The sequence below is a fragment of the Heptranchias perlo genome, chromosome 4 (genome assembly GCF_035084215.1).
Source record: "Heptranchias perlo isolate sHepPer1 chromosome 4, sHepPer1.hap1, whole genome shotgun sequence".
Taxonomy (NCBI): Eukaryota; Metazoa; Chordata; class Chondrichthyes; order Hexanchiformes; family Hexanchidae; genus Heptranchias; species Heptranchias perlo.
Genome location: NC_090328.1, coordinates 55,196,916 through 55,222,613, shown reverse-complemented (window position 1 = coordinate 55,222,613; position 25,698 = coordinate 55,196,916). Strand labels below are relative to the sequence as shown.

At 43.7% G+C, this 25,698-nt stretch overlaps 1 protein-coding gene across 5 annotated transcripts; it reads left to right on the top strand.

The window, feature by feature from the left end:
• The first annotated feature begins 820 nt into the window (after positions 1-820).
• Positions 821-25,185, top strand: stard4 (StAR related lipid transfer domain containing 4). 5 transcript variants are annotated; one of them, XM_067982185.1, is made up of 6 exons: positions 821-1,054; positions 6,691-6,813; positions 8,822-8,871; positions 18,290-18,416; positions 22,917-23,031; positions 23,915-25,185. In XM_067982185.1, exons 1-6 carry the CDS (start codon positions 872-874, stop codon positions 24,139-24,141), a joined length of 825 nt encoding a protein of 274 aa, XP_067838286.1. In that variant the 5' UTR covers positions 821-871; the 3' UTR covers positions 24,142-25,185. The 5 variants fall into 5 exon arrangements, with proteins under 5 accessions (XP_067838286.1, XP_067838285.1, XP_067838289.1 ...); XM_067982184.1 differs by having other exon boundaries at positions 822-1,054; positions 22,914-23,031; XM_067982187.1 differs by lacking the exons at positions 821-1,054; positions 18,290-18,416 and adding an exon at positions 18,707-18,756 and having other exon boundaries at positions 6,795-6,813.
• The last annotated feature ends 513 nt before the right edge of the window (positions 25,186-25,698 follow it).

The following is a 25,698-nucleotide window of genomic DNA, read 5'->3' as shown; positions in this document are numbered from 1 at the left end:
AAGAGATATGGGGATAGTGCAGGAAAATGGCATTGAGGTAGAAGATGAGCCATGATCTTGTTGAATGCGGAGCAGGTTCGAGGGGCCGGATGGCCTACTCCTGCTCCTATTTCTTATGTTCCCGGCCACTAATCTGAATCCAGCAAGGTTACTTTGGGGTTGGAACTGGGCCATGACTTTGGACCAGAGCTGATTGGGAACCATCCCACGCTGGGAAACCACATGTAGCACTTACATAAAGAAACGCTATTTTTGTGATCGTATGTTTTTCCAATACAAAAAATGGAAACAATAAGTACTGCCCGTGGACTTTATATCCCCTTTACAAGTTGCAGCTCAATTGTTTATTTAAGGAACATGAAAAATATTACAAAGAGCAATCGGCTCACTGTATCCAAATCCCAGTGAAACAAACACGTGTGACGACATTGTCCGTGTCGTCACAGGAGAATTAGTCACGTGACCTCGAGCAAGCAGCTGACAAACCGTCCGACTGCCTATTAGCCAATCAGCTCGGCTACCAGCTGACATCACTGGCACTCTCATCGCAACGACCCTTCGCCGGACGCGGACTCAGCCGGCGCGCGCTCACCCACCAATCGGTGCGGCGTGAGTGACGTTCGTCAAGCTCCAAACCCCGCCTTATTTTCCGTGCGTCATATGGCGCGGAATCTATGACTCCTCCTCTTTATAACTCCACCCCCCCCCCCCTCGCGACTTCGCACCCAATCGCCTGATAACCAAGGCCCGCCTCTCCGTAATGTTGACTGGTGCTTGCCTCCAACGACGCCCCCTGCAGGTCCGGAATGGTGACTTCTGATTAAACAGGGGGAGCCGTCAATCACGTGACGTGAACCGGCACCGCAATCAAATGGGAGATTCAGGGCGGTCTCATCAGACAGACCAATATCTGCCCGCAGTGAAGTGTTTGAATATCGACACCCGGGAGCCGAACCACCGCTTGGTAAAACAAACCGTTACACGAACTGTCGCTCTGTGTTTGCTCAAAGCAACTGAGTACCAGGTGAAGCTGCTTCCAAACTCTCAGTTTGAGGTAAGGACACTTGTAGTTTACACTGATGATGATCAGTTAAGTGGACAGTGCCATTCTCTTTATCAACCGTTGACTATTTTGACTGCTACTCATCTACTGTTAAAGAGGTATTGTTGCTCGCTCAAAGTGACACTTTCGAGGACCTGGTTGTGCGCAGTGGTAAACCGTTGGCTGGATGCGATAACTGTGTCTCAGTCGTCGGTGATGGCAGTCTGCCCACAAGCACCATCTTCTCATTATGCACTTCCCCCTCCCGGAGCTCCCTGCTTGTTTCCATTCATTAATTCAGGTATACCAGACCCAAGAACTTAGTTTTGGCTTTCGGTGTGATCTTGTCCCAGCAGGGACCCAGTTCATCACTTTCTGAGGTTGCTGATCTTCACCCACAATAACCCCCTGACTGCAGTCTTTTCACAGTAACACACTCTAAGCATTTACTTGTGTTTTGATGATATCAGCTCTGACCATCGCTCAACTCCCCCTGGCTGTCTGTATGCTATAGTGTGGAGATGCCGGTGATGGACTGGGGTTGACAATTGTAAACAATTTTACAACACCAAGTTATAGTCCAGCAATTTTATTTTTAATTCACAAGCTTTCGGAGATTTTCTCCTTCCTCAGGCAAATGTTTCAAGAGCTCCTTGAAGCCTACGCATTTATACATATTGAATAATACATGGTGTTTACAGACTGCCCCTGCAACGGGCAGTTGCAGGGGCAGTCTGTAAACACCATGTATTATTCAATATGTATAAATGCGTAGGCTTCAAGGAGATCTTGAAACATTTACCTGAGGAAGGAGAAAATCTCCGAAAGCTTGTGAATTTAAAATAAAATTGCTGGACTATAACTTGGTGTTGTAAAATTGTTTACAATTGTATGCTATAGGACTGAGCTTGTCCAACATTCAGACATTGATGGGTCAAAACTTCCTCCAGCTGAACATTGGGAAGACCAAAACCATCTTTTTTGGCCCCCACCACACAATGCACAACCTTGCCAGTGATTTCGTATCCCTCTCTTGCTCAGTCAGGCTGCTTACAACCTTGGCTTCTTGTTCAACTGAGTTTCAGACTCCATCACAAAGACCACTTGGTTCCACCTCTGCATCGTTGCTGCCATTACCTCAGTCTCTGCCATTGACAACTTTATATATGTCTTCATCATCACAAGACTTGATTACTCCAACACTCTTGTTGTTAGGCTCCCATTCTCCACCTTCCCTAAACTCTAACTTGTCCAAATCAGCTGCATGTATCCTGACCCACATAAAGTCCTGCTTGTGCATCGCCTTGCTGGCCTACAGTGCTTCTCTGTACACGAATGCCTTAAATTTGAAATTCTTGTCCTCCTCCTTAAACCTTGCCTTATCTCCACAACCTCTTCTAGCCCTATATCCCCTCTCCAAATATTCTGTTCCTCTGCCTCTGGCCTCTTGTTCAACTCTCTTTCCTTTTCCCTGCCATTGGTGGCAGAGCCTTTGGTAATCTAGGTCCTACTCTCTGAACTTCCATTCCTATATCTCTCTACCTGTCTTTTCTTTTAAAAAACCTCCTCAACCCAATTATTCAACTGAGTTTTTGGTCACCCCTTTGAATCTCCTGTTTTCTGTATGCCAATCTATGAAGCAACGTAGGACATTAAAAGCACTATACAAATGCAAGTTATTGTTACTGCATACATAGTCAATATCTTGTTCCACATTGCATTCATTAAACATCTAGAACTATTTGTCATAGTTCAGCTTACAGTACTATATAGAATTATTTATTGCACACTCTCCTTGTCTGATATCTTTCACTAAAACTTTTGTTCTTTTTGATAGAAAGCACATGAGGATGAAGGATGACTGCAGAAGGAGATATGGAATATGAAGGAATGGAATTGGTGGTTGGCTTTATACAGCTGGAAAGTAATATGCCCTGCAAAGGGGAATGTGATCAAGAAGTGTAGCGATACATTACTCTCTCCTTTTCACATCCCATGATACTTGTGTTCTCTTCCAGAGTGGTTCTATTGTTCATCAAAAACATTTGTAATTAGAGTAATGCATCGCTACACTTCTTGATCACATTCCCCTTTGCAGGGTATATTACTTTCCAGCTGTATAAAGCCAACCACCAATTCCATTCCTTCGTATTCCATATCTGCTTCTGCAGTCATCCTTCATCCTCATGTGCTTTTTATTGAAAGAACAAAAGTTTTAGTGAAAGATATCAGAATTATTCAAATTGAATACAGGAATTTGTCAGAGCTGCATCTTCTACAGACTGTGTTTAGTTTTGTCATCGACCACAGCATGAGTGAGATGATTGGGAGCAGAGGCACCAAAGTTGAGGGTAAGAGGAGGCCAAGAAGTAGTAAAGGCTCTGGGATGTGTGGATAATGTTGGCATTCTTGCTGGAGCCTTAACATAAACCATCATGATGACTAAGGAGCTAAAGGAAAGAAGTGAGAGTTAACATCAATTTTCCAAAGGCCAAAATAATGTAGTATATATTTCTAAAGTTTATATCTTTTGTGAAGAGCTTTTGCTTGAGCCATTACATAGGTTCTAAATTGAGTGAAGCAACTGCTCTGCAAATGTTAATATTGGGAGTTCAATGCTCTTCCAATTCCAGATGATCACTTTTGCTTCAATTGTTGCCAGACCTTGCTGGTTGGTACCCTGCTTGTCGTTTAAAGCCAGTTAAATCCGCTAATTCCCATTTACTACATTCTGGGGAGCTGCCCCATCAGTCATGGTAAATTTGAGATGTCCTTTGTTGCCAGTTACAAGAGGTTGCTGATCTGCAATGAGCCCACCAAGAATGGGGCAAAAGCAGTGATTGTGCTGAATGCATTGCCTGAACCCCATGGGAGATTTCAACAGCCATGGACATGGTAGGATAGGTTTTCTGATGAACACTGGTAACTGACAAGGACTCGGGTGAACCTACCCTGGTGACTGATTATTGGGAATCAGGTGAAAAGGCAGGGAGCTACAAAAGGATGGTCCCTCAGTTTAGCTCCTCAACGTTTAACCCAAATTGGCACCATTATTTATACCAGAACATCTTCTCCAATGTTAGTGTCCAGTGCCAGCATCACTCACTCCCAGGCCAGGTATAGAATTGGGTAAGTAGAGAACTAAGTTTCCTCTGGTTGGACCTTCCAACATTATGCCTCAACTTGAACTGCAGGGAAGTATCTCTTAGTGCTCCACTCTGGAATTTCGACAGCCATCATCCTTGTGTTGTTTTGAGTGAGGCCTACAGTTTCCTGAAGCACAAGTTTATTCAAGTGTTCAATATGGTAAACCTTTGCTAAAAAGATCTGAAAAAGACCATAGTAACAACATCCCTTTTTAGTGCAGTTGATTGTTCTGGTATATTTGGGTGAATGAAAAGGGCTGATTTTAACTCCTAGCAGGAAGCCTATGGGAGCGATGCCAATCCCACGCGGGAGTGTGAGCGAGAGGCCTGGCAGATTTGAACTGCAGGGCCTCATTTGAATCCCGCCGGTCAGTTGCTCGGCTGTTTCCAGTGGAAAGTGGCATCTGGCCGGTGGGAGAGGACGAAAATTGGGCAGTCCCCAGACCATTCATTGGCATCAGAAGGTGGCTGTCGGCAGCAAGTTAAATCCGGGAGGGAGGTGTTCCAGGGGGTTGGGTCAGCAGAGGCCTGGACTTTCCATAGGAGGTCTGGAGAAGCATTCCTGTTCCTTTGAGCCCCACTAAGGAAAGTTTTTTCTAACTTGCCTTAGTGGGCCTCGCTAGATTCTTGACAAGTTCACCCTGCTCATTGGTGAATTAAAATGCCATCTGGGTCCCAAGTATAGAATCATAGAATGGTTACAGCACGGAAGGAGGCTATTCGGGTCATCGAGTCCGTGCTGGCTATCTGCAACAGCAATCCAGCTAGTCCCACTCCCCCGAGTGTGTCATGGAACCCCGATTTGCATGTATTAAAGAGGCTCCTATCTGATGGGCGTCTCATCTGCCGCCAAAACCAGTGGCGCTAAAATCGGGGAATGGAGTGGGAAATGAAGCCATTCCATTTTAACTGCTCCCCTGCTCTGCAGGAACAGAAGGGATAAAATTGCCCTAAAAATTACTTTCAACAGCTCATGGGAGCTCATTCTGCTGTAAAATTGTCTGAAACATTTGTTATAATCATCATAACCTTTTAGAAAGAAGCTTGGGCTATAGTTGTTTGTGGTATATTTTCCTTTGTACTCATGGTAAACCTACTGTATTTTGGAAAATCACATACACATGGGAGAAGCATACAAAAGAAATAACCAATCAGATACTGAACTGATTGTTATTAAACCAATCTCATAACTCACCTCATGCACAGTACGTTCAACGTCTATGTTATGCTCAGCCTCTTGTGATCTAATCTTAGTTTAATGTTGACATGAAACACTTGTGCTTGTATATTTTACCTGACCAGGATAAGTAAACGGGGGATCATTTCTATTCCTAAATAATATCAACATGATGATGTAGAAATTCTGAAGTTTGTGTGATTCTTTTTATTGTTTAATTTCAAATGGAAAATTACTTTTGAGGCTTTTCTTTCTGCTGACTAACAGTGTGGGAAGGGTTTTAAGCTCAAAATGTCAACATATTGAACTTAAATACGTAGAGTAAATATTGTGATTTAGTAACATTAACATTTTAAGACTGTCTTTGGAATTGCGGGTGTTAAGGGCGAGGAAATACTTTGTGTTGCCAGTTTTTTTTTCTCAGCTGGCAGATTGCTTTAAATGACGAATTTGCAGATTGAGTCTTTTGCTGGGATTCTCCTCTTTGGGGCAGGTCTTCTACCTGTCCCTCTAGATTCATGCCAACCCTTTTTTCCTGGGTCAGGGTTCATTCTGTGTGTACGACAAACTCCCGGCAGGATTCCTGCCGCCAACAGAGAGTCTGTTTTGGTATGAGGGTGGAAAATCCCGGCGGTGTTGCAAGGGACCTTTTTTAAAGGGGCAGAGATGCCTTGAAGATTTCATCAAGGCTCCCACTGAAGGCCTCGGCTGAGACCTTCAGTGTTTAGGGCTGACCGGTGGGAGAGGAGGCCACTAAAAGGCCCTGTCCCTTCAGGGGTGGGGTGGACGTCATGACCTTTACTGCTGCTTTCCGGGGCCTACCACTATTAGTCTTGGGAAGCGGAGTTAAGTAGGGTGTGTAGGAGGAAACTGCTCTGACGACTCGGGGACCCAGCCCACTGCTGTTTTCAGGTGGGAAGGAGCGGCCAATGGCAGTCCTGGTGGGGAGAGGGAAATCCCAGTCAGGATGGCAAAGCAGCAGTAGGCCCCACTGCCTGAATTTTCCCTGATTCACCATCATTGCCCATGCAATTTTGGGCAGGGTCATTTAGGAAAATTCCCCCTTTTACAGTAAAGCTGCTTGTTTTTGGTTACAGCCCAGTAATCTTCAAAAGTTGCTTTGTACAGCATAGTAAGTGAGTGGAGAATGGGTTTTGACTTGTAGCAAATTTCATTTGAAGTATGTTTTAAATCTACACTTCTGTCTATATAGAATTCTGGACCAAGTGTTGATAAACAAAGCTCACACATGTCAATCTAAGAATTCAGCTAAAACAGCTTAACCCTTCAGGGGAAATTGTCTGATTTGTTTGCCTATCTTTTAGTGTTGCAGTTTAATAGAAATGGAAACTTTACCTGATGTACAAAAACTGGCTGCAGAAGTTGAAAGCACTCTTATTAAGTACTACAGCATTGGAGAGGATGAGTGGAGAGTTGGAAAGAAAACTGTAAGTGCCTCATACACTGACCCAAAAGATGTTTAGCATCCTGTGCTATGTCCCAAATATTTTATTATCTTCTCACTTCTCTTTTTGATATTCTTACTCCTGCTAATTCTTACCAACCTGCTTGATTCGATTCACTCCATGTGATATCAAGAAACGGCTGAGTGCACTGGATATAGCAAAGGCTATGGGGCCCGACAACATCCTGGCTGCAGCGCTGAAGATTTGTGCTCCAGAACTAGCCATGCCTCTAGCCAAGCTGTTCCAGTACAGCTACTACACTGACCTGTACCTGAATAGGTATGTCCTGTCCACAAAGCAGGACAAATCCAATCCGGCCAATTACTGCCCCATCAGTCTACACTCAATCATCAGCAAAGTGATGGAAGGTGTCGTTGACAGTGCTATCAAGCGGCACTTGCCAATAACCTGCTTACGATGCTCAGTTTGGGTTCTGCCAGGAGCACTCTGCACCAGACCTCGTTACTGCCTTGGACCAAACATGGACAAAAGAGCTGAATTCCAGAGGTGCGGTGAGAACGACTGCCCTTGACATCAAGGCAGCATTTGACCGAGTGTGGCACCAAGGCGCCTTAGTAAAATTGAAGTCACTGGGAATCAGGGGGAAAACTCTGCAGTGACTGGAGTCATATTTAGCACAAAGAAAGATGGTAGTGGTTGTTGGAGGCCAATCATTTCAGCTCCAGGTCATCACTGCAGGAGTTACTCAGGGCAGTGTCCTAGGCCCAACCATCTTCAGCTGCTTCATCAAAAGGTCAGAAGTGGGGATGTTCGCTGATGATTGCACAGTGTTCAGTTCCATTCACAACCCCTCAGCTAATGAAGCAGTCCGAGCCCGCATGCAGGAAGACCTGAACAACATCCAGGCTTGGGCTGATAAGTGGCAAGTAACGTTCGCGCCAGACAATGACCATCTCCAACAAGAGAGCGTGTAACCACCCCCCCCCCCCCTTGACATTCAATGGCATTACCATCGCTGAATTCCCCCACCATCAACATGCTGGACTTAACTGGACCAGCCACACACATACTGTGGCTACAAGAGCAGGTCAGAGGCTGGGTATTCTGTGGCGAGTGACTCCCCGGAGCCTTTCCACCATCTACAAGGCACAAGTCAGGAGTGTGATGGAATACTTTCTGCTTGCCTGGATGTGTGCAGCTCCAACAACACTCAAGAAGCTTGACGACATCCAGGACAAAGGTGTGTGCATGCGTGCGTGTACGTTGCACCACCCCCAGTGGGCTGTTACATTCCTCCTATAATGAGAAGCCCAAAACTGCACACACTAGTCCATATATGGTCATACCAGCATTTCCTACTGTCATTATGATCTCTGCTTTTGCATCCAATCCCTCTCTATCTAAATCACAAAAGCCCATTTGCCCTTTTAGTGCTTTTTTGCCTGTCTACCCATTTTTAAGGATTGGGTGTATCTGCACACCTACATCCCTCTGTTCCTCCACTGTATTGAGAAATTTACCATTTTAAGGTATATTTCAATTCTTTCTTGTTTTCAAAAAATATTGCCGTACATTTTTCTGTATTAAACTGCTTTCTACCACCAAGAAGAATGACAATGAAACTAGTCCACACGAGTGTTTGTGAAGTATATCTTTCTGTTCAAGGAACGGGAATAATCAGCATGTGTACGGTACATATTCATATCTGCCAGTTCCCTTAACCTGATTACATAGTCCTGTAGGTTCCTGCATTCTTCGTGACCGTTTGCTGCTCCTCCCTGTTTGATATCATCAGCATACTTGTCTCAATCCAGATAATTTGTTAATTATTTACGTACATATTAGTTTGATTTCCTGTGGTGTTGGAGAACATGACCCTTCCTTGTCTGTCTCCGTTGCCTTTGTGTTCACAGGTGGCAGATTAATAATTTTCGAGCATTCAAACAGCTGCTGCATTAGCAAAAGTTAGTAAAAATGTGTTTTTCATATTTTATTTCGCCATGGCTTATTTCACATCTTGACTTTGTAGGAAGATGTCATTGTTTGGAGAAAACCATCAGAAGAATTTGGGGGGTTTCTGTAAGTATTCTTTTAAATTTACCCCTCATAGACAAATTAAACACATTTTTTAACAGAAAAGATGTAAGAAGTATAAAAGATATAGAAAATGCAAAAGGAGATTAGGAAGGTTAGAAGGAGTATTAAATGAGTATGGCAGGAAATATAAAGGGAATTAGCAAGGGCTTTTAAAGCACATAAGAAAGACTTTCATTTATATGGTACCTTTCCTGACCTCAGGACGTCACAAAGCGCATTACAGCCAATGAAGTACTTTTGAAGTGTAGTCACTGTTGTAAAATAGGGAATTAAAAAGTAAGATTATAATCAAGACGGGTGGGATCACTGAGATGTAAGGGGGGGTATCTTGAGACTGAAGAAATGGGAGAGCTACTTAAGTATCGTGCACCAGCTTTTACAGGTGAAAGTCAAAGTGGGCCGGTCGGGGGTTATGGAAGAGCCACTACCAGAGATACATATTCAAAGGATGTTTTATTCAACAAAAAAAAAGTGATGGGACTAAACATAGCAAAATCACCAGCTTCAGATGGTATACACCCCATAATACTGAAGGAACATAAGAAATAGGAGCAGGAGTAAGTAATACAGCCCAGTGAGCTTGCTCCGCCATTCAATAAGATCATGGCTGATCTTTGACCTCCACTCCACTTTCCCGCCCGATCCCCATATCCGTTGATCTCACTGTTGAATATACTCAACGACTGAGCATCCGCAGCCCTCTGGGGTGGAAAATTTCAAATATTCATGACCCTCGGAGTGAAGAAATTTCTCCTCATCTCGGTCTTAAATGCCCCACCCCTTATCCTGAGACTATGGGCCCGATTTTAGCACCCGCTACCGGGTGTGTTCTCGGTGGGGGGGGCCCTGAAAATCCCGAAATCCAGGCACGGGACCGGATCGCGCCACGATCCCGCCCACTTCTGGGTTCCCCGATGACGCGCCAGCGTGCGCGCACAGCCCCCGCTGGTGGGAATCCCGCAGGCAATTAAAGCCAGCGGGATGCCACTTGAGAGTATTTACTTTGCTTGTTCAGGTCATTAACTGACCTGATTAAGGGACTGTGTGTGATTTTGGATAAACATGGGACTGTTTCACACACTGGGGGAAACGCTCCCAGTTGAAAAGGACGTGTTGCAGCTGTCAGCCTGTGGCAGCTGCAAAGGTCCATTTGACAGGTGGGGGGGAGACCCTCAGCCATTGCAGGAGGCCGCTCTGTCACTTTGGACAAAGTTTGGCCTCCACCACCCTCCTCCTGATGGTCGAAGTCACCAACCTGCACACTTACCCCGGGGTCCGGAGACATGTACCTACTTTGCGGACCCCCTCAGATGTACATCTTCCTGATGGGGGCCGCCGTAGCTGCAGTCATGACCTCCTCGGAGGGCGAACAGCATCACCAGCCTCGCCATCCATGCCGTCCACCTCTGACACGTGGAGCTCCACAACAGAGTGCTGTGACACATCCACCTGTACAGCAGGAGGGAGGGCTACTGCAGAGAGAGATGCGTCGCAGAGGGCACTACCCTCTCCATGTTCCACAGACCGAGGCTCAGCCTCCTGGACCTCTCTGAGCAGCAGTGCACATGGAGGCTTAGAGTCAGTCGACATGTAGCCGTGGACATCTGCAGCCTCTTTCATGCTGAGCTGCTCCTGGCTGGCCCGTGCACCATCTTCCTACCTGTCGCTGTCAAAGTCACCACTGCCCTCCCGAACTTCTGCTCCACAGCCTTCCAGGCTGCAACCGGGGACATCCCTGATGTCTCTGTCGTCTGCGCAGAAGAGCCCTGCAAATACACCTACACCCACTCTAGTGATACACTGGGTGGCATCAGTGGTGGGTCCTCGTAGGGATACCTAGGAGCGGGCATTATTGCACAAACCGGACAGGATTCGCGAAGACATGGCAGTAGTGGTGCTAATATAATGTGTGATGTGAGTTGTTCTGAAATTCAATATAAGTAACAACCATCACAAGCCCTCAAACACCCTTGTGCATCCCCTTCATGCTCACGACACGTTTGCCTTACGCTGCCTACTGCACATATGTGATGCATGCCCTGTGGCTGCAGCACAGGTGGTGGCAGGTTGAGTGAGGCTGGCCGTGAGAGAGATGCACGAGAGGGTGAGTATGGGATAGAGCCATGAGATTGTATGAGGATTGGGTTGCGTGGTAGTGGCGGGGTGAGTACTCGCGAGGTGAGTAGGTGCAGGTAAGATGAGGATGAGGTTTGAGTGGGTATGAGGGGTGATGTGACAGAGTAGTTGTTGGCAGTGCCGAAGGAGATGTGGGGTGGGGGCAGTGTTGTGGCAGACGGAGTGTAGGGGAAAGACTACGTGTTCTCACTGTGGCTGACCTACTGAGGTCATTGGAGCGCCTCCTGCACTGTATGCAGATAGGCGATATGTTGGTGGTGCTGGTGATCTCCTCTGCCACCTCGAGCCAGGCCTTCTTGGTGGCAGAGGCAGGCCGCTTCCCGCCCGCCCGCCGGGTGGAAGATCTCTGTCCTCCTCACCCCATCTAATGATACCTGGGGTGAGGCATCATTAAACTGGGCTGCTCCATGCTGTAATTTTTGCTGTTTGTGGCAGCATCTGTCAGCGGAGGACTGCCCCTTTAAATAGAGCGCCTCCAGCTGACAGATCTTACTGCGCAGCCCGCCCGACGCGCAGACCAGCAGCGGGGAACCCGGAGGAGCAGGTAAGTGGATCCAATTAGTGTATTGCCTGCTACGATCGCGCGGGAAGCCCACTAATTTCACCGGGCGCGTTTTCAACGCGCCTGCTGGCCCACCCGCCGAGAATCTGCACCCCTGGTAAAATCGGGTCCTATGACCCCCAAGTTCTAGACTCTCCAGCCATGAGAAACATCCTCTCACCATCTACCCTGTCAAGCCCTCTTAGAATCTTGTTTCAATGAGATCACCTCTTATTCTTCTAAACTCCAGAGAGTGTAGACCCATTCTACTCAATGTGTCCTCATAGGACAACCCTCTCATCCCAGGAATCAATCTAGTGAGCCTTCGTTGCACCACCTCCAAGGCAAGCATATCCTTCCTTAGGTAAGGAGACCAAAACTGTACACTGTACTCTAGGTGTGGTCTCGCCAAAGCCCTGTACAATTGCAGCAAAACTTTCTTACTCTTGCACTCCAACCCACTTGCAGTAAAGGCCAACATACTATTTGCCTTCCTAATTGCTTGCTGTACCTGCTTGTACACGAAACACAGGCAGTTAACAAGGACATCCAAATCCCTCTGAACACCAACATTTAATAGTTTCTCACCATTTTAAAAAATATTCAGTTTTTCTATTTTTCCTACCTCACATTTCCCCACATTATACTCCATCTGCCACCTTCTTGCCCACTCACTTAACCTGTCTATCCCTTTGCAGACTATTTTGCATCCTCCATGCAGCTTACTTTCCAACCTAGCTTTGTATCGTCGGCAAACTTCTAATGAGAGGGAGGAACTTAAAGTAATTAAGATTAGTAAAGAAAAAGTTTTTTTCAAAAATTAATGGGACTAAAAGCCAACAAATTCCCTGGACCTGATGGCCTACACATCCTAGGGTTTTAAAAGAGGTGGCTGCAGAGATAGTGGATGCATTGGTTTTGATCTTCCAGAATTCCCTAGATTCTAGAATGGTCCCTGTGGATTGGAAGGTAACAAATGTAACCTCGCTATTCAATAAAGGAGGGAGAGAGAAAACGGCGGAACTATAGGCCAGTTAGCCTGATATCAGTAGAAGGGAAGATGCTAAAATCTATTATTAAGGATGTAGTAACAAGGCAGAGTCAACACTGTTTTATGAAAGGGAAATTGTGTTTGACAAATCTTATAATCTTTTTTGAGGGTGTAACTAGCAGGGTAGATAAGGGGGATCCAGTGGATGTAGTATATTTGGATTTTCAAAAGGCATTCGATAACGTGCCACATAAGAGGTTGTTACACAGGAGTAGGGCTCACAGGATTGGGGGTAATATATTAGCATGGATAGAGGACTGGTTAATGGACATAAAACAGAGTAGGAATAAATGGGTCATTTTCAGGTTGGCAGATTGTAACTAGTGGGGTGAACATAAGAAATAGGAGCAGGAGTAGGCCACACGGCCCCTCGAGCCTGCTCCACCACTCAATAAGATCATGGCTGATCTTTGACCTCAACTGCACTTTCCTGCCCGATCCCCATATCCCTTGATTCCCCTAGAGTCTAAAAATCTATCTATCTCAGCCTTGAATATACTCGGCTACTCGGCACCCACAGCCCTCTGGGGTAGAGAATTCCAAAGATTCACAACCTTCTCGGTGAAGAAATTCCTCCTCATCTCAGTCTTAAATGGCTGCCCCCTAGTTCTAGACTGTCCAGCTAAGGGAAACAACCTCTCAGCATCTACCCTGTCAAGCCCCCTCAGAACCTTGTATCTTTCAATGAGATCCCCTCTCGTTCTTCTAAACTCCAGAGAGCATAGGCCCATTCTACTCGATCTCTCCTCATAGGACAACCATCTCATCCCAGGAATCAATCTAGTGAACCTTCATTGCACTGCCTCTAAGGCAAGTATATCCTTCCTTAAATGTGCTGCAGGGATCAGTGCTTGGGCCTCAGCTATTTACAATCTATTAATGACTTAGATGGAAGTTAGGGAGGAGATAAAACAGGCACAAACCATAACTTTACAAAAATCTTTTGAAATGGGAATTATGCCAGAGAACTGGAGAGGGCAAATGTTGTACCCCTGTTTGGAAAAGGGAATAGTATAAGGCAGGAAATTACAGGCCAATATGTCTTGCCTTGGTTGTGGGTAATATCACCCGTCTCCACCCTTGCCTCAGCCCATCTGCTGTTGAAACCCTCAGCCATGCTTTTGTTACCTCTAGACTCAACTATTCCAATGCTCCCCTGGTAGGCCTCCCATCTTCCACCCTCCATAAACTTGAGCTCATCCAAAACTCTGGTGCTCATATCCTAACTCGTACAAAGTCCGGTTCTCCCATGTACTCGCTGACCTACATTGGCTTCCGGTCCACCAACACCTCAAATTTAAAATTCTCATCCTCGTGTTCAAATCCCTCCATGGCCTCACCCCTCTCTATCTCTGTAACCTCCTGCAGCCTTATAACCGTCTGAGAATTCTGCATTCCTCCAACTCTGACCTCTTGTGCATCCTCTATTTCCCTTATTCCACCACTGGCAGCCATGCCTTCAGCCATCTAGTCTCTAAGCTCTGGAATTCACTAAATCTCTTTGTCTCTCCACCTTTCAGACGCTGCTTAAAACCTGCCTCTTTGACCAAGCTTTTGGTCACCTGTTCTAATATCTCCTTCTTTGTCTCCTTCCTGTGAGACGTTTAACTACGTTAAGGAGCTGTATACAATTCTTGTAAATATCTAGGCCCCAAAGTTCATAGCCCTAGGAGGGTGCTGTAGCAGTGCAAGCCGGTAGGTGGGACTCTGTTCTACTGGGTCTCTGCCTTTTTTCTCCAATGTGAAATTCTGTTCGGAGTGGGCGTAACTGTTTTTGCACCCACCGTTCTGTGCAGACATCATTAGAAGAGGCAGAATTGACAGTTTCATCTCACTTGTCTCCAATGCAGAGTACGCCTGCACAATGCAAATGTACTTGTGTGCCGCGGGCAGGGCTTTGTGTCTTAGAACGGGGGCAGGAATTCAGGCCTTGCTGCAGGCCACATAGGTCTGCGATGTGGGCCTGGCTACTGGTCTCTGAGCCTTCTGGCTACTGTTGGAAAATAGCAGCTAGAAGGCCTTCAGATCAGTGAGGAGGCTGTACATGAAAGGTGAGACATACTTTCTTGGGCCTCCCTTTCCTTGCTACTTGCCACCACCCCCCCCTCCCCCCCCCCCCCCAGATTCCTCTGATCTGAGGGGGATCCAGGTGCAAGGTCCAAAACCAGCCTCTTTTTGGGCTCCCATTTGACAGGGCGCCATTCCGGTAAGCCTTGAGAAAAATTATTTACATAGCCATGCTTCGCTTGAGTCCTGCTAGGTGGCAACACTCCACCTCTCCTCAGAGGAAAATTGGGCAGATTTCCCAATATTTGCTGTGCAGAAGATCCAGTGCACCTGGGTATATGTCCAGGAAATCTCCTCTTTGTATTTATGGATTTTCAGAAGGTGATTGATAAGGAGCCACATAGAGACTTGTTACTAAAAGTAAGGCACATGGTATTAAAGGGAATGTAGCTGCATGGATGGATAGAGCGATGACTTTGGGGACATTTAGCAAAGAGGAGCGGTAAATGGATTTTTTTCAGATTGGCAGGATGTGCAATATGTGCTGGGACGACTTTTTTTTATTTTTCATAGGTTCAAAAGCAATAATGTCAAAGCTTAATACCAAGGAATTAATACCAAGGAAGGAATCACTAATACAGAGAAATGATATTGGGACAAAGGATCAGGCTAATGAAACAGTTTGGGTAGAGATAAGGAATAATAAGGGGAAAAAAACACTAGTGGGCGTAGTATATAGGTCTCCTAATAGTTGCAACTCTGCTGGAAGAAGTATTAATCAGGAAATAGTCAGGGCATGGAAGAAGGGAACAGCTATAATTATGGGGGATTTTAACTATCATATTAACTGGACTAATCAAATTGGGCAGGGCAGCCTTGAGGAAGAGTTTAGTGAGTGTATTAGGGATGGATTTCTTGAGCAGTATGTAACTGATCCTACAAGGGGGCAAGCAACCTTGAACCTGGTCCTGTGTAATGAGCCAGGTTTAATTAATAATGTCCTAGTTAAGGATCCTCTTGGAATGAGTGACCATAACATGGTTACATTCCATATCCAATTAGAGGGTGAGAAGGTTGGTTCTCAAACAAGCGTACTGAGCTTGAATAAAGGAGACTATGATGGTATGATAGTGGAATTGATTAAAGTGGACTGGGAAAATAGATTAAAGGGTAAGACGGTACATGAGCAGTGGTGTACATTCAAGGAGTTATTTTACAACTTTCAAAACAAATATATTCCACTGAGGAAAAAAGGGTGTAAAAGAAATGACAGCCATCCGTGGCTAAGTAAAGAAATTAAGGATCGTATCCGACTAAAAACAAGGACATATATGGTAGCCAAACTTAGTGGGAGGATAGAAGATTGGGAAGTCTTCAAAAGACAGCAAAAAGTAACTAAAGGATTGATTAAGAAAGGGAAGATAGATTATGAAAATAAATTAGCAAAAAATATAAAAACAGATAGCAAGAGATTCTATAGTTATATAAAAAGAAAAAGGGTGGCTAAGGCAAACGTAGGTCCCTTGGAGGATGAGACCGCTAAATTAATGGTGGGAAACATGGAGATGGCAAAAATGCTGAACAAATATTTTGTTTCAGTCTTTATGGTAGAGGACACTAAGAATATCCCAACACTGGACAAACGGGGCTCTGGGGGGGGGGGGGGGGGGGAGGAGCTAAATACGATTAACATCACTAAGGAATTGGTACTCAGTAAATTAATGGGACTCAAGGCGGATAAATCCCCTGGCCCTGATGGCTTACATCCTAGGGTCTTGAGGGAAGTGGCAGTAGGGATTGTGGATGCTTTGGTAATAATTTTCCAAAATTCTCTGGACTCAGCAAAGGTCCCGGCAGATTGGAAAACTGCTAATGTAACACACTTATTTAAAATGGGTAGTAGGCAGAAGGCTGGAAATTATAGACCAGTTAGCCTAACATTTGTGGTGGGTAAAATTTTGGAGTCTATTATTAAGGAGACAGTAGCGGAACATTTGGATAAACATAATTTAATAGGACAAAGTCAGCGTGGCTTTACGAAGGGGAAGTCATGTCTGACAAATTTCCTTGAGTTCTTTGAGGACATAACGTACAGGGTGGATAAAGGGGAACCAGTGGACGTAGTGTATTTGGACTTCCAGAAGGCATTCGACAAGGTGCCACATAAAAGATTATTGCTCAAGATAAAGAATCACTGGATTGGGGGTAATATTCTGGCATGGGTGGAGGATTGGTTATCTAACAGGAAGCAGAGAGTTGGGATAAATGGTTCATTCTCGGACTGGCAACCAGTAGCCAGTGGTGTTGCGCAGGGGTCGGTGCTGGGTCCCCAACTCTTTACAATCTATATTAACGATTTGGAGGAGGGGACCGAGTGTAACATATCAAAGTTTGCAGATGTTACAAAGATGGGAGGGAAAGTGGAGAGTGAGGAGGACATAAAAAACCTACAGGGGATATAGACAGGCTGGGTGAGTGGGCAGAGATTTGGCAGATGCAATACAATATTGGAAAATGTGAGGTTATGCACTTTGGCAGGAAAAATCAGAGAGCAAGTTATTATCTTAATGGCACGAAACTGGAAAGTACTGCAGTACAAAGGGATCTGGGGGTCCTAGTGCAAGAAAATCAAAAAGTTAGTATGCAGGTGCAGCCGGTGATCAAGAAGGCCAACGGAATGTTGGCTTTTATTGCTTGGGGGATAGAATATAAAAACAGGGAGGTATTGGTGAGACTGCACCTGGAATACTGCATACAGTTTTGGTGTCCATACTTAAGAAAAGACATACTGGCTCTCGAGGCAGTACAAAGAAGGTTCACTCTGTTAATCCCGGGGATGAGGGGGTGGACATATGAGGAGAGGTTGAGTAGATTGGGACTGTACTCATTGGAGTTCAGAAGAATGAGAGGCGATCTTATTGAAACATAAGATTGTGAAGGGGCTTGATCGGGTGGATGCGGTGAGGATGTTCCCAAGGATGGGTGAAACTAGACTAGGGGGCATAATCTTAGAATAAGGGGCTGCTCCTTCAAAACTGAGATGAGGAGAAACTTCTTCATTCAGAGGGTAGTAGGTCTGTGGAATTTGCTGCCCCAGGAAGCTGTGGAAGCTACATCATTGAATAAATTTAAGATGTGGAGATGCCGGTGATGGACTGGGGTTGACAATTGTAAACAATTTTACAACACCAAGTTATAGTCCAGCAATTTTATTGTTGAATTGCTGAATAAATTTAATTTTATTGTTGAATTGCTGAATAAATTTAAAACAGAAATAGACAGTTTCCTAGAAGTAAAGGGAATCAGGGGTTACGGGGAGCGGGCAGGAAATTGGACATGAATTTAGATTTGAGGTTAGGATCAGATCAGCCATGATCTTATTAAATGGCGGAGCAGGCTCGAAGGGCCGATTGGCCTACTCTTGCTCCTATTTCTTATGTCCTTATAAGTTGGGAGTGGGACATGGAAAACTATGAGGAAGAATGTAGAAGATTACAAGAGGAAATGAACAGGGTAATGGGGAGAAGGAGATGATAGTGCTGCTTTAAAACACAGTTGATATGGGAGTAGGCATTGTAGTCTCTTTTTTTTTCTACATGGAAAATGTCTGTTCATGTAGAACATATGTGTAGACTTTTAACAAGGCATTTGAATGTAATTCTCAGCTACAAAACTCAAGGGATTGTAAAGGAGGCTCCAAACAGGGTAGTGGATTACATTCGCCCTGGCCCTTATAGATTAGACTGGGATAGTCTAATGACCTCCTTGGACATTGTTGGGGAATTTGAACAGGTAAGATGATCCACTGGATAGTGACAAATACCTTGCATTCCTCTATCTATGGGCATTTCCCTACTATATCTGTTGGGAGATTTTCTTCTGAAATCCTACAAACATGGAAAATAGAAACTTTCTGTGGGATTTTGTTGTGGTTTTTTTTCATGTCTAGTTTTCAAACTTTTTTTTTCCTCCCCCTATTTCTTTTTAGAACCCCTAACTTTCCAGGTACTTTTTCCTAACATGAAGACATGCTGCTATCATACTAATTATGATTGCCAACTTTATTTAATTAACATTTTCAGGATCCAGATGGAAGAGCTTCTCTCTCCGGAGTAGTCATCTATCTCATGCGGTCAGTAAGATTTGGTCCTTCAGTTCATTTTCAGTAGATTGCTATTTCATAGATTGGAAATCATTGGTGCTACTCTGAAGAAGTAGCCAATGATGCCAAAGTTGCATTTCTGGATGTTGACAAAGTTTGACTAGTTGGAACTGCAGGTTGATGAAGTCATTTAAAGTTCCTCATCATGACATATTAACTGGACAAATCTTTTAATGTGGACTAAAATTTATATTTGTACTTTTATCTTTGTTAATGAAGAACAGAATTAATAATTGTCAACTTTTATTGAGCACATAATCGAGGCTGACACTCCTATACAATATTGACAGGGTGTTACTTGGTTGGATGAAATGTTAAACTGAGATCTAGGCCTAAATTTTAACCTGGAAGGATGGGTGGGTTGTGAGCCGGAGGGGGGACAGTCAAAAAAAAATTTTTAAATGTAAAACCTGACCCGCCCACTTCCTGTTTTAATGGAGGTGGGACGAGGGGTGGGCAATCAAACCAACTCTCACTCAGGAGGTGGGTTGGTCACTAAAAGCTTTCAAGGAGGTTGTGGGCCTTTTTTTTTACAGCTTTTTTACTTTTTAACTCCTGGGGCCGGGATTCCTGGGTCTTCTACTTCATGCCAAGGGAGAGGAGGCAAGAAGTCCCCGGGACCTTCGCCTAGGACCGTTGACCACCGCCCCCGCCCCCCCCCCCCGGGCCAGGACCTCAGACAATCCACCGCCCTTTTCCTGGCTCCGTCATAAAATGTAGGCCCTAGTCTTCCTATTCCACTAGTTCAGTCAGGCATTAGAGATCCCATTGAAGGGGGATCTGGGTGTCTCAGTGGGTTAGAATGCTGGCTGTAAGGGTCCTATGTGAAATGAGTATGGGCAGTCTCAATCAGTATCTAGTGGGCATGAGCCTACAGCACAAATCTATTCCTAACATTAAGACAGAACTAAGATGTTTGATGTGGGAAATAGAAAAATGTAATACTGATGCAATATGGGGTATTGGGCAGAGGCATTGGGCGAAGTAGAAGGAGCTTTACTCTTCATTTGGCTGTGTTATATTTGACTTAGGAATGCTGAAAGCTAACATTGGGTGCCTGAAATGGAAAGTGTTTCATTCCCCTACTCTAACAGCACTCACCTTGACGGGTTTAAAAAGAAAATCCCATGGCACCATTCAGTGAAGAGTGGGAAATCTCCCAGTGTCCTGCCCAACATTCTTGTATGACTCAGCACCTTGAAAAACAGATTAGCTGTTCATTGCTGCTTCTGTGATCTTGACGTGCCTATTATGCTCCCAGGCTGCCATGGTAATTTCTCCCATTGCATCCTTATAAAGCTTCAGTGGAACACTGGTGGGAGTATATAGGCCCTCTAAAAGTAGTTACAGTGTTGGACAGAGTATAAATCAAGAAATTAGAGGAGCATTTAAAAGGGTAATGCAATAATTGTGGGGGACTTTAATCTTCATACAGACTGTGCAAAACAAATTGGCAAAAGTAGTTTGGAGGACAAGTTCATGGAATGCATTCAAGACAGTTTTCTAGAACAATATGTCGAGGAACCAACTAGGGAACAGGCTATTTTAGATCTAGTATTGTGTAATGAGACAGGGTTGATTAGTAATCTTATAGTTGGGGATCCTCTGGGGCAGAGTAATCATAATATGATAGAATTTCATATTCAGTTTGAGAGTGATGTAGTTAAGTCCGAAACTAGGGTCTTAAATTTAAACAAAGCCAATTACGTAGGTATGAGGGGCGAGTTGGCTACGGTAGTTTGTGAAATTAGATTAAAAGATATGATTGTAGATAAGCAATGGCCAACATTTAAAGAAATAATTAATAATTCTCATCGACTATACATTCCCTTGAAGAATAAAAACTCCACGGGAAAAGTGATCCAACTGTGGCTAACTAGAGAAGTTAAGGATAGTATTAGATTAAAAGAAGAAGCTTACAATACAATTGATTGAGTGTAAACTAGCAAGAAATATAAAAAGATTGTAAGAGCTTCTACAAGTATGTAACAAGGAAGAGATTAGCAAAAGTAGCTTAGAGGCAAAGACAAGAGAAATTATAATGGGGAATAAGGAAATGGCAGAGATGTTAAACAAATGTATTGTATCTGTCTTCACAGTAGAAGGCACAAAAACATACTGGAAATAGTGGGGAACCAAGGGTCTAATGAGAGTGAGGAGCTTAAAGTAATTAAGATTAGTAAAGAAAAAGTACTGGAGAAATTAATGGGACTGAAAGCTGACAAATCTCCTGGATCTGATTGCCTACATCCTAGGGTTTTAAGAGGTGGCTGCAGAGATAGTGGATGCATTGGTTTTGATCTTCCAGAATTCCCTAGATTCTGGAATGGTCCCCATGGATTGGACGGTGGCAAATGTAACCTCGCTATTCAAGAAAGGAGGGAGAGAAAACGGGGACCTATAGGCCAGTTAGCCTGACGTCCGTAGTAGGGAAAATGCTAGAATCCATTATTAAGGACGTAGTAACAGGGCACTTAGAAAATCATAATATGATTAGTCAGAGTCAACACTGTTTTATGAAAGGGCAATCGTGTTTGACAAATCTATTAGAATTTTTTGAGGGTGTAACTATCAGGGTAAATAAGGGGGAAACCAGTGGGTGTAGTATATTTGGATTTTTCAAAAGGCATTCGATAAGGTGTTACACAAGATTAGGGCTCATGGGATTAGGGGTAATTTATTAGCATGGATTGGCTAACAGACAGAAAACAGAGACTAGGAATAAATGGGTCATTTTCGGGTTGGCAGATTGTAATTAGTGGGGTGCTGCAAGGCTCAGTGCTTGGACCTCAGCTGTTTACAATGAGGGGACTGGGTGTAATATATCCAAGTTGCTGACGACACAACGCTAGGAGGGAAAGTAAGCTGTGAGGAGGACACAATGAGGCTGCAAAGGGACATAGACCGGTTAAGTGAGTGGGTGAGAAGGTGGCAGATGGAGTATAATGTGGGGAAATGTGAAATTTTCCACTTTGGTAGGAAGAATGGAAAAGCAGAGTTTTTTTTTAAAGTTGAGACACTAAGAAATGTTGGTATTCAGAGGGATTTGGGTGTCCTTGTACATGAATCACAGAAAGTTAACATGCAGCTACAGCAAGCAATTAGGAAGGCAAATGGTATGTTAGCCTTTATTGCAAGGGGGTTGGAGTATAAGAGTAAGGAGATCTTGCTGCAATTATATAGGGCTCTGGTGTGACCACACCTGGAGTACTGTGTATAGTTTTGGTCTCGTTACCTAAGGAAGGATATATTTGCCGTAGAGGGGGTGGAACGAAGGTTCACTAAATTGATTCCCGGGATGAGCAGGATGAGGAGAGATTGAGTAGAATGGGCCTATATTCTCTGGAGTTTAGAAGAATGAGAGGTGATCTCATTGAAACGTATAAAATTCTTAGAGGGCTTGACAGGGTAGATGCTGAGAGACTGTTTTCCCTGGCTGGAAAGTCTAGAACTAGGGATCATAGTCTCAAGATAAGGGGTTGGCTATTTAGGACCAAGATGAGGAAACATTTCTTCACTCTGAGGGTTGTGAATTTTTGGAATTCTCTACCCCAGAGGTCTGTGGATGCTCAATCGTTGCGTATATTCAAGACTGAGATTGATGGATTTTTGGGCATCAAGGGATATGGGGATAGGGCAGGAAAGTGGAGTTGAGGTTGAAGATCAGCCATGGTCTCATTGAATGGTGGAGCAGGCTTGAGAGGCCGTATGGCCAACTCCTGCTCCTATTTCTTATGTTTTTATGGAACTCTTGCCAGTTGAGAGCCAAGGCCCTTCCTTGAAAAGGCCTCAAAAGCTCTGCAGACAAAGGTAGTCGATCTTGGAGCCAGTCAATTATGTAAAGACGAAACAAAGAAAATAACAATGACAAGTAGGGAGAGAGCACTCACACAGAATTTATAGTGTTAAAGCAATGGGGGTGGGGGGGGGGGGGGTGGAGATGAGTTATGGAGAACAAGTGTATCACTTTTTTTGTATGCTTTCCTTGGGTAATTAATTTAATTTTTCCTACCTTTTTTGTGGTGCATTTTCACATGTATAACAAAATGTACAGGAAGATACCCAAAGTATTGGGAATATGGAAAAAATCTTATTAAATATGTATTAATCTCTACTATTTTACACAGCAGGACTGTTGTTTGATGCATTACACCACAGCAGGACAGTTGTGGAATGTGATTGCCCCAAGAGAGTTCATCGACTTCTCCTATACAACAGATCACCAGGATGGGCTGTTGTCTTGTGGTGAGCAATGTAACTAAGTTTACAACTTTTCTCTTCTTTCCTTCTCTTCCATGGAGAAATGTGCGTCTTCTGCCCAATTTCTTCCCGTGACTACACAGTTGAGAGAGGGAATCTGGAAGTGTGTGGAATTGTGGGTAGAAAGTAATGATCAAGCAGTTCAGTGGTCTAGTCCTGTTGATTGTAGTACAGTTGCAATTTTTTTTGTCCTATCAGACAGGCTGCTAGAGCTGTTAACCTCAAAAACAAACAGCATCAAGGTTGTTCTTTCTCCTGTTTGTTAAAATATGCAATAAAAATTTATACGTCAAAAGCTGCTTACATCCATTCATTTCTCATTGAGCTATTTGACCCTTGGGGCCCAGTAGAAAATTCTCCATTTTACTTAATTGTAGCTGAGTTGCTCCCAGTTTTCTGCAAGTATATGAAGGAGAAAATTTTGACTCTGGTCTCGAGTACTGCAGCTCTCAAACACTGGGAATAATTACCAATAAAAAAGCTAATTCTATGAATTGTGCATATCAGGAATTTAAAGGCAGGGGTCTGGATTCCTGATGTGGCCTCCCAGTGGGCAAAGCTTTGTGCCAAGTCTGCAAATTTATAAAATTTACTGTATAGTTTCAACCCATCCCCTCTTAAAAGGACATACCTAATACTTAAACAATGGGAGTCGATTAGTGCTCTATTCATTTTCTTTTTTAAAAAAAAGTCGTAAATATAACTCAGTTTTAAAAAATTTCTTATTTCCATGCTGTGTTTTTGGTAATTTAAACTTTTTATAGTACATGTGATATAGTTTTGGAAGAAGGATTTAGTTACTTTGGGGAGTAATGCTTTGAAATGTCTAGTTGTATTAAAGGACAATCTTCTTGTTAACCCAATGCAGGAGTCAGTGTTGAATATGGGGAGAAACAGCCTAATTTTATTCGTGGATTTAATCACCCATGTGGATGGTTTTGCATTCCTTTGAAGAGTAACCCTGATCACAGCCTCTTGACTGGCTTTATTCAGACGGACTTACGAGGAATGCTGCCACAGACTATGGTGGACTCTGCAATGGCAAATTCATTAGTCAACTTCTACAATGAACTCCGGAATGCTTTGAAAGCATAGGTCTAAGAAGAAACAATAACTGTCGATCACCTTTAAAAGAATATTTTTTCTTGTAATTCCTTGATATTAGTTCTTTCCTACTACTACAGAGCTCGGGTAGGTAATAAGTGCAATATTCGTTGGCAGTGGCCAGGCTTGGTGTGTTTCTTCATTGATGTTAGTTCTATTTATGTGTATAAAAGCAATATTACAATTTCAATATAACAATATTAGTAACTGTTTACAGCTAATGGATTTTAGTTCTGATCTTAGCAAACAACATTTTAATCCCATAATCTGTTGTACCTGAGGTTTGAAGTTCAAAGAACTAAATATTGTAGTTCAACAAATTAAGCAGCTCTGTTTAGACTTGAGGCTGGAAATTGAAAGGGAGTTAAATTGGATAACCCCTGAAAACGGGCATGGGGATCGCGATTAACCTGCACCCGTTCATTGTGCTGCGGGCAGTACGTTAAATTGTTGCTGCCTGCTGTTTTACATGATTGCTGCTTGCAGCCTGTGCTACCTGCGCTGTTCGTTGGCTGCACGCATAAGCAGTGGGCCCAATATCAGAGTGGCTAGCACTACTTAAAGGCAGCCTGCACCTTTTTAAAGGGGTGGTGCATTTGATTTGTATTGAAGGTGAAGACAACTGAACAACAACCTTGAGCCATGCTGTTGTGTCATTAGTGATCAAATTGAACAATTTCAGCTTCTGCTGACTGGCTTATTCACATTTTGTAATGAGTCTACAAAACATTGGGTAAAACCTTGGAATAGTGAAAAGGCTCATCAAACCTTCTGCTAAGCTTGGAAAATGGAACAAAGTACATTTGTGCTGAACATGCAGGGGAAAATCTTAACCTCCTTCTAAGCTTGTGGCAGGTATTTAATAAGTGAGGTAAAAGGCTTCAGACTATCAAAATTACAGCAAAACATTGACATGTTCATAGTAATATACATAGGCATTTGTCTGCTTGATTTTTATTTCAATAAACACTTTAACCAGTATTCATATTCTGTATGGCTTAATTTAAAAAGGAATAAATGTTTGCTTATATCACAGCAATGAGTGTAATGCCAGTGTGATGATGCACTTCCCTTTTCTAGTCTCACACATGCTCTTGTCCCCTTCACACAATAGCTCAATGACTGCAGACCAAGAAGGTGCCATGTTTACCCAGTTTATGTTGCGTTAGCTAACCTCAGCTGAGAAGGTAGTGGTAATGCTCCAATTGGCCTAAGTTTTACTTCGTCCCAATCACGATCATAGTGACCCTTTGCTTGTGTGGATGGTGAGTATAGAGCTAAGTTCAGAGTTGATGGCCTTTACAGTTAAAAAGCACATAGAATCATTGCTCAGTTGACTCACAAAGAGCTGCAAGTTGGACTCCGTTTCAGAGGGTGCATGGAATTGCTCCATTGATGACAAGTACTCAAAAAAAAAAAATATATATATATATAAACACTCTTGCCTTAAGATTAAGAGTATTGTAATTTAGCAGCTGTTGTAAGACATAGTTGGAAAGCATTTTCAACAAGATAGTGTGCCTGAGTGATCATGTGACATCAACACCA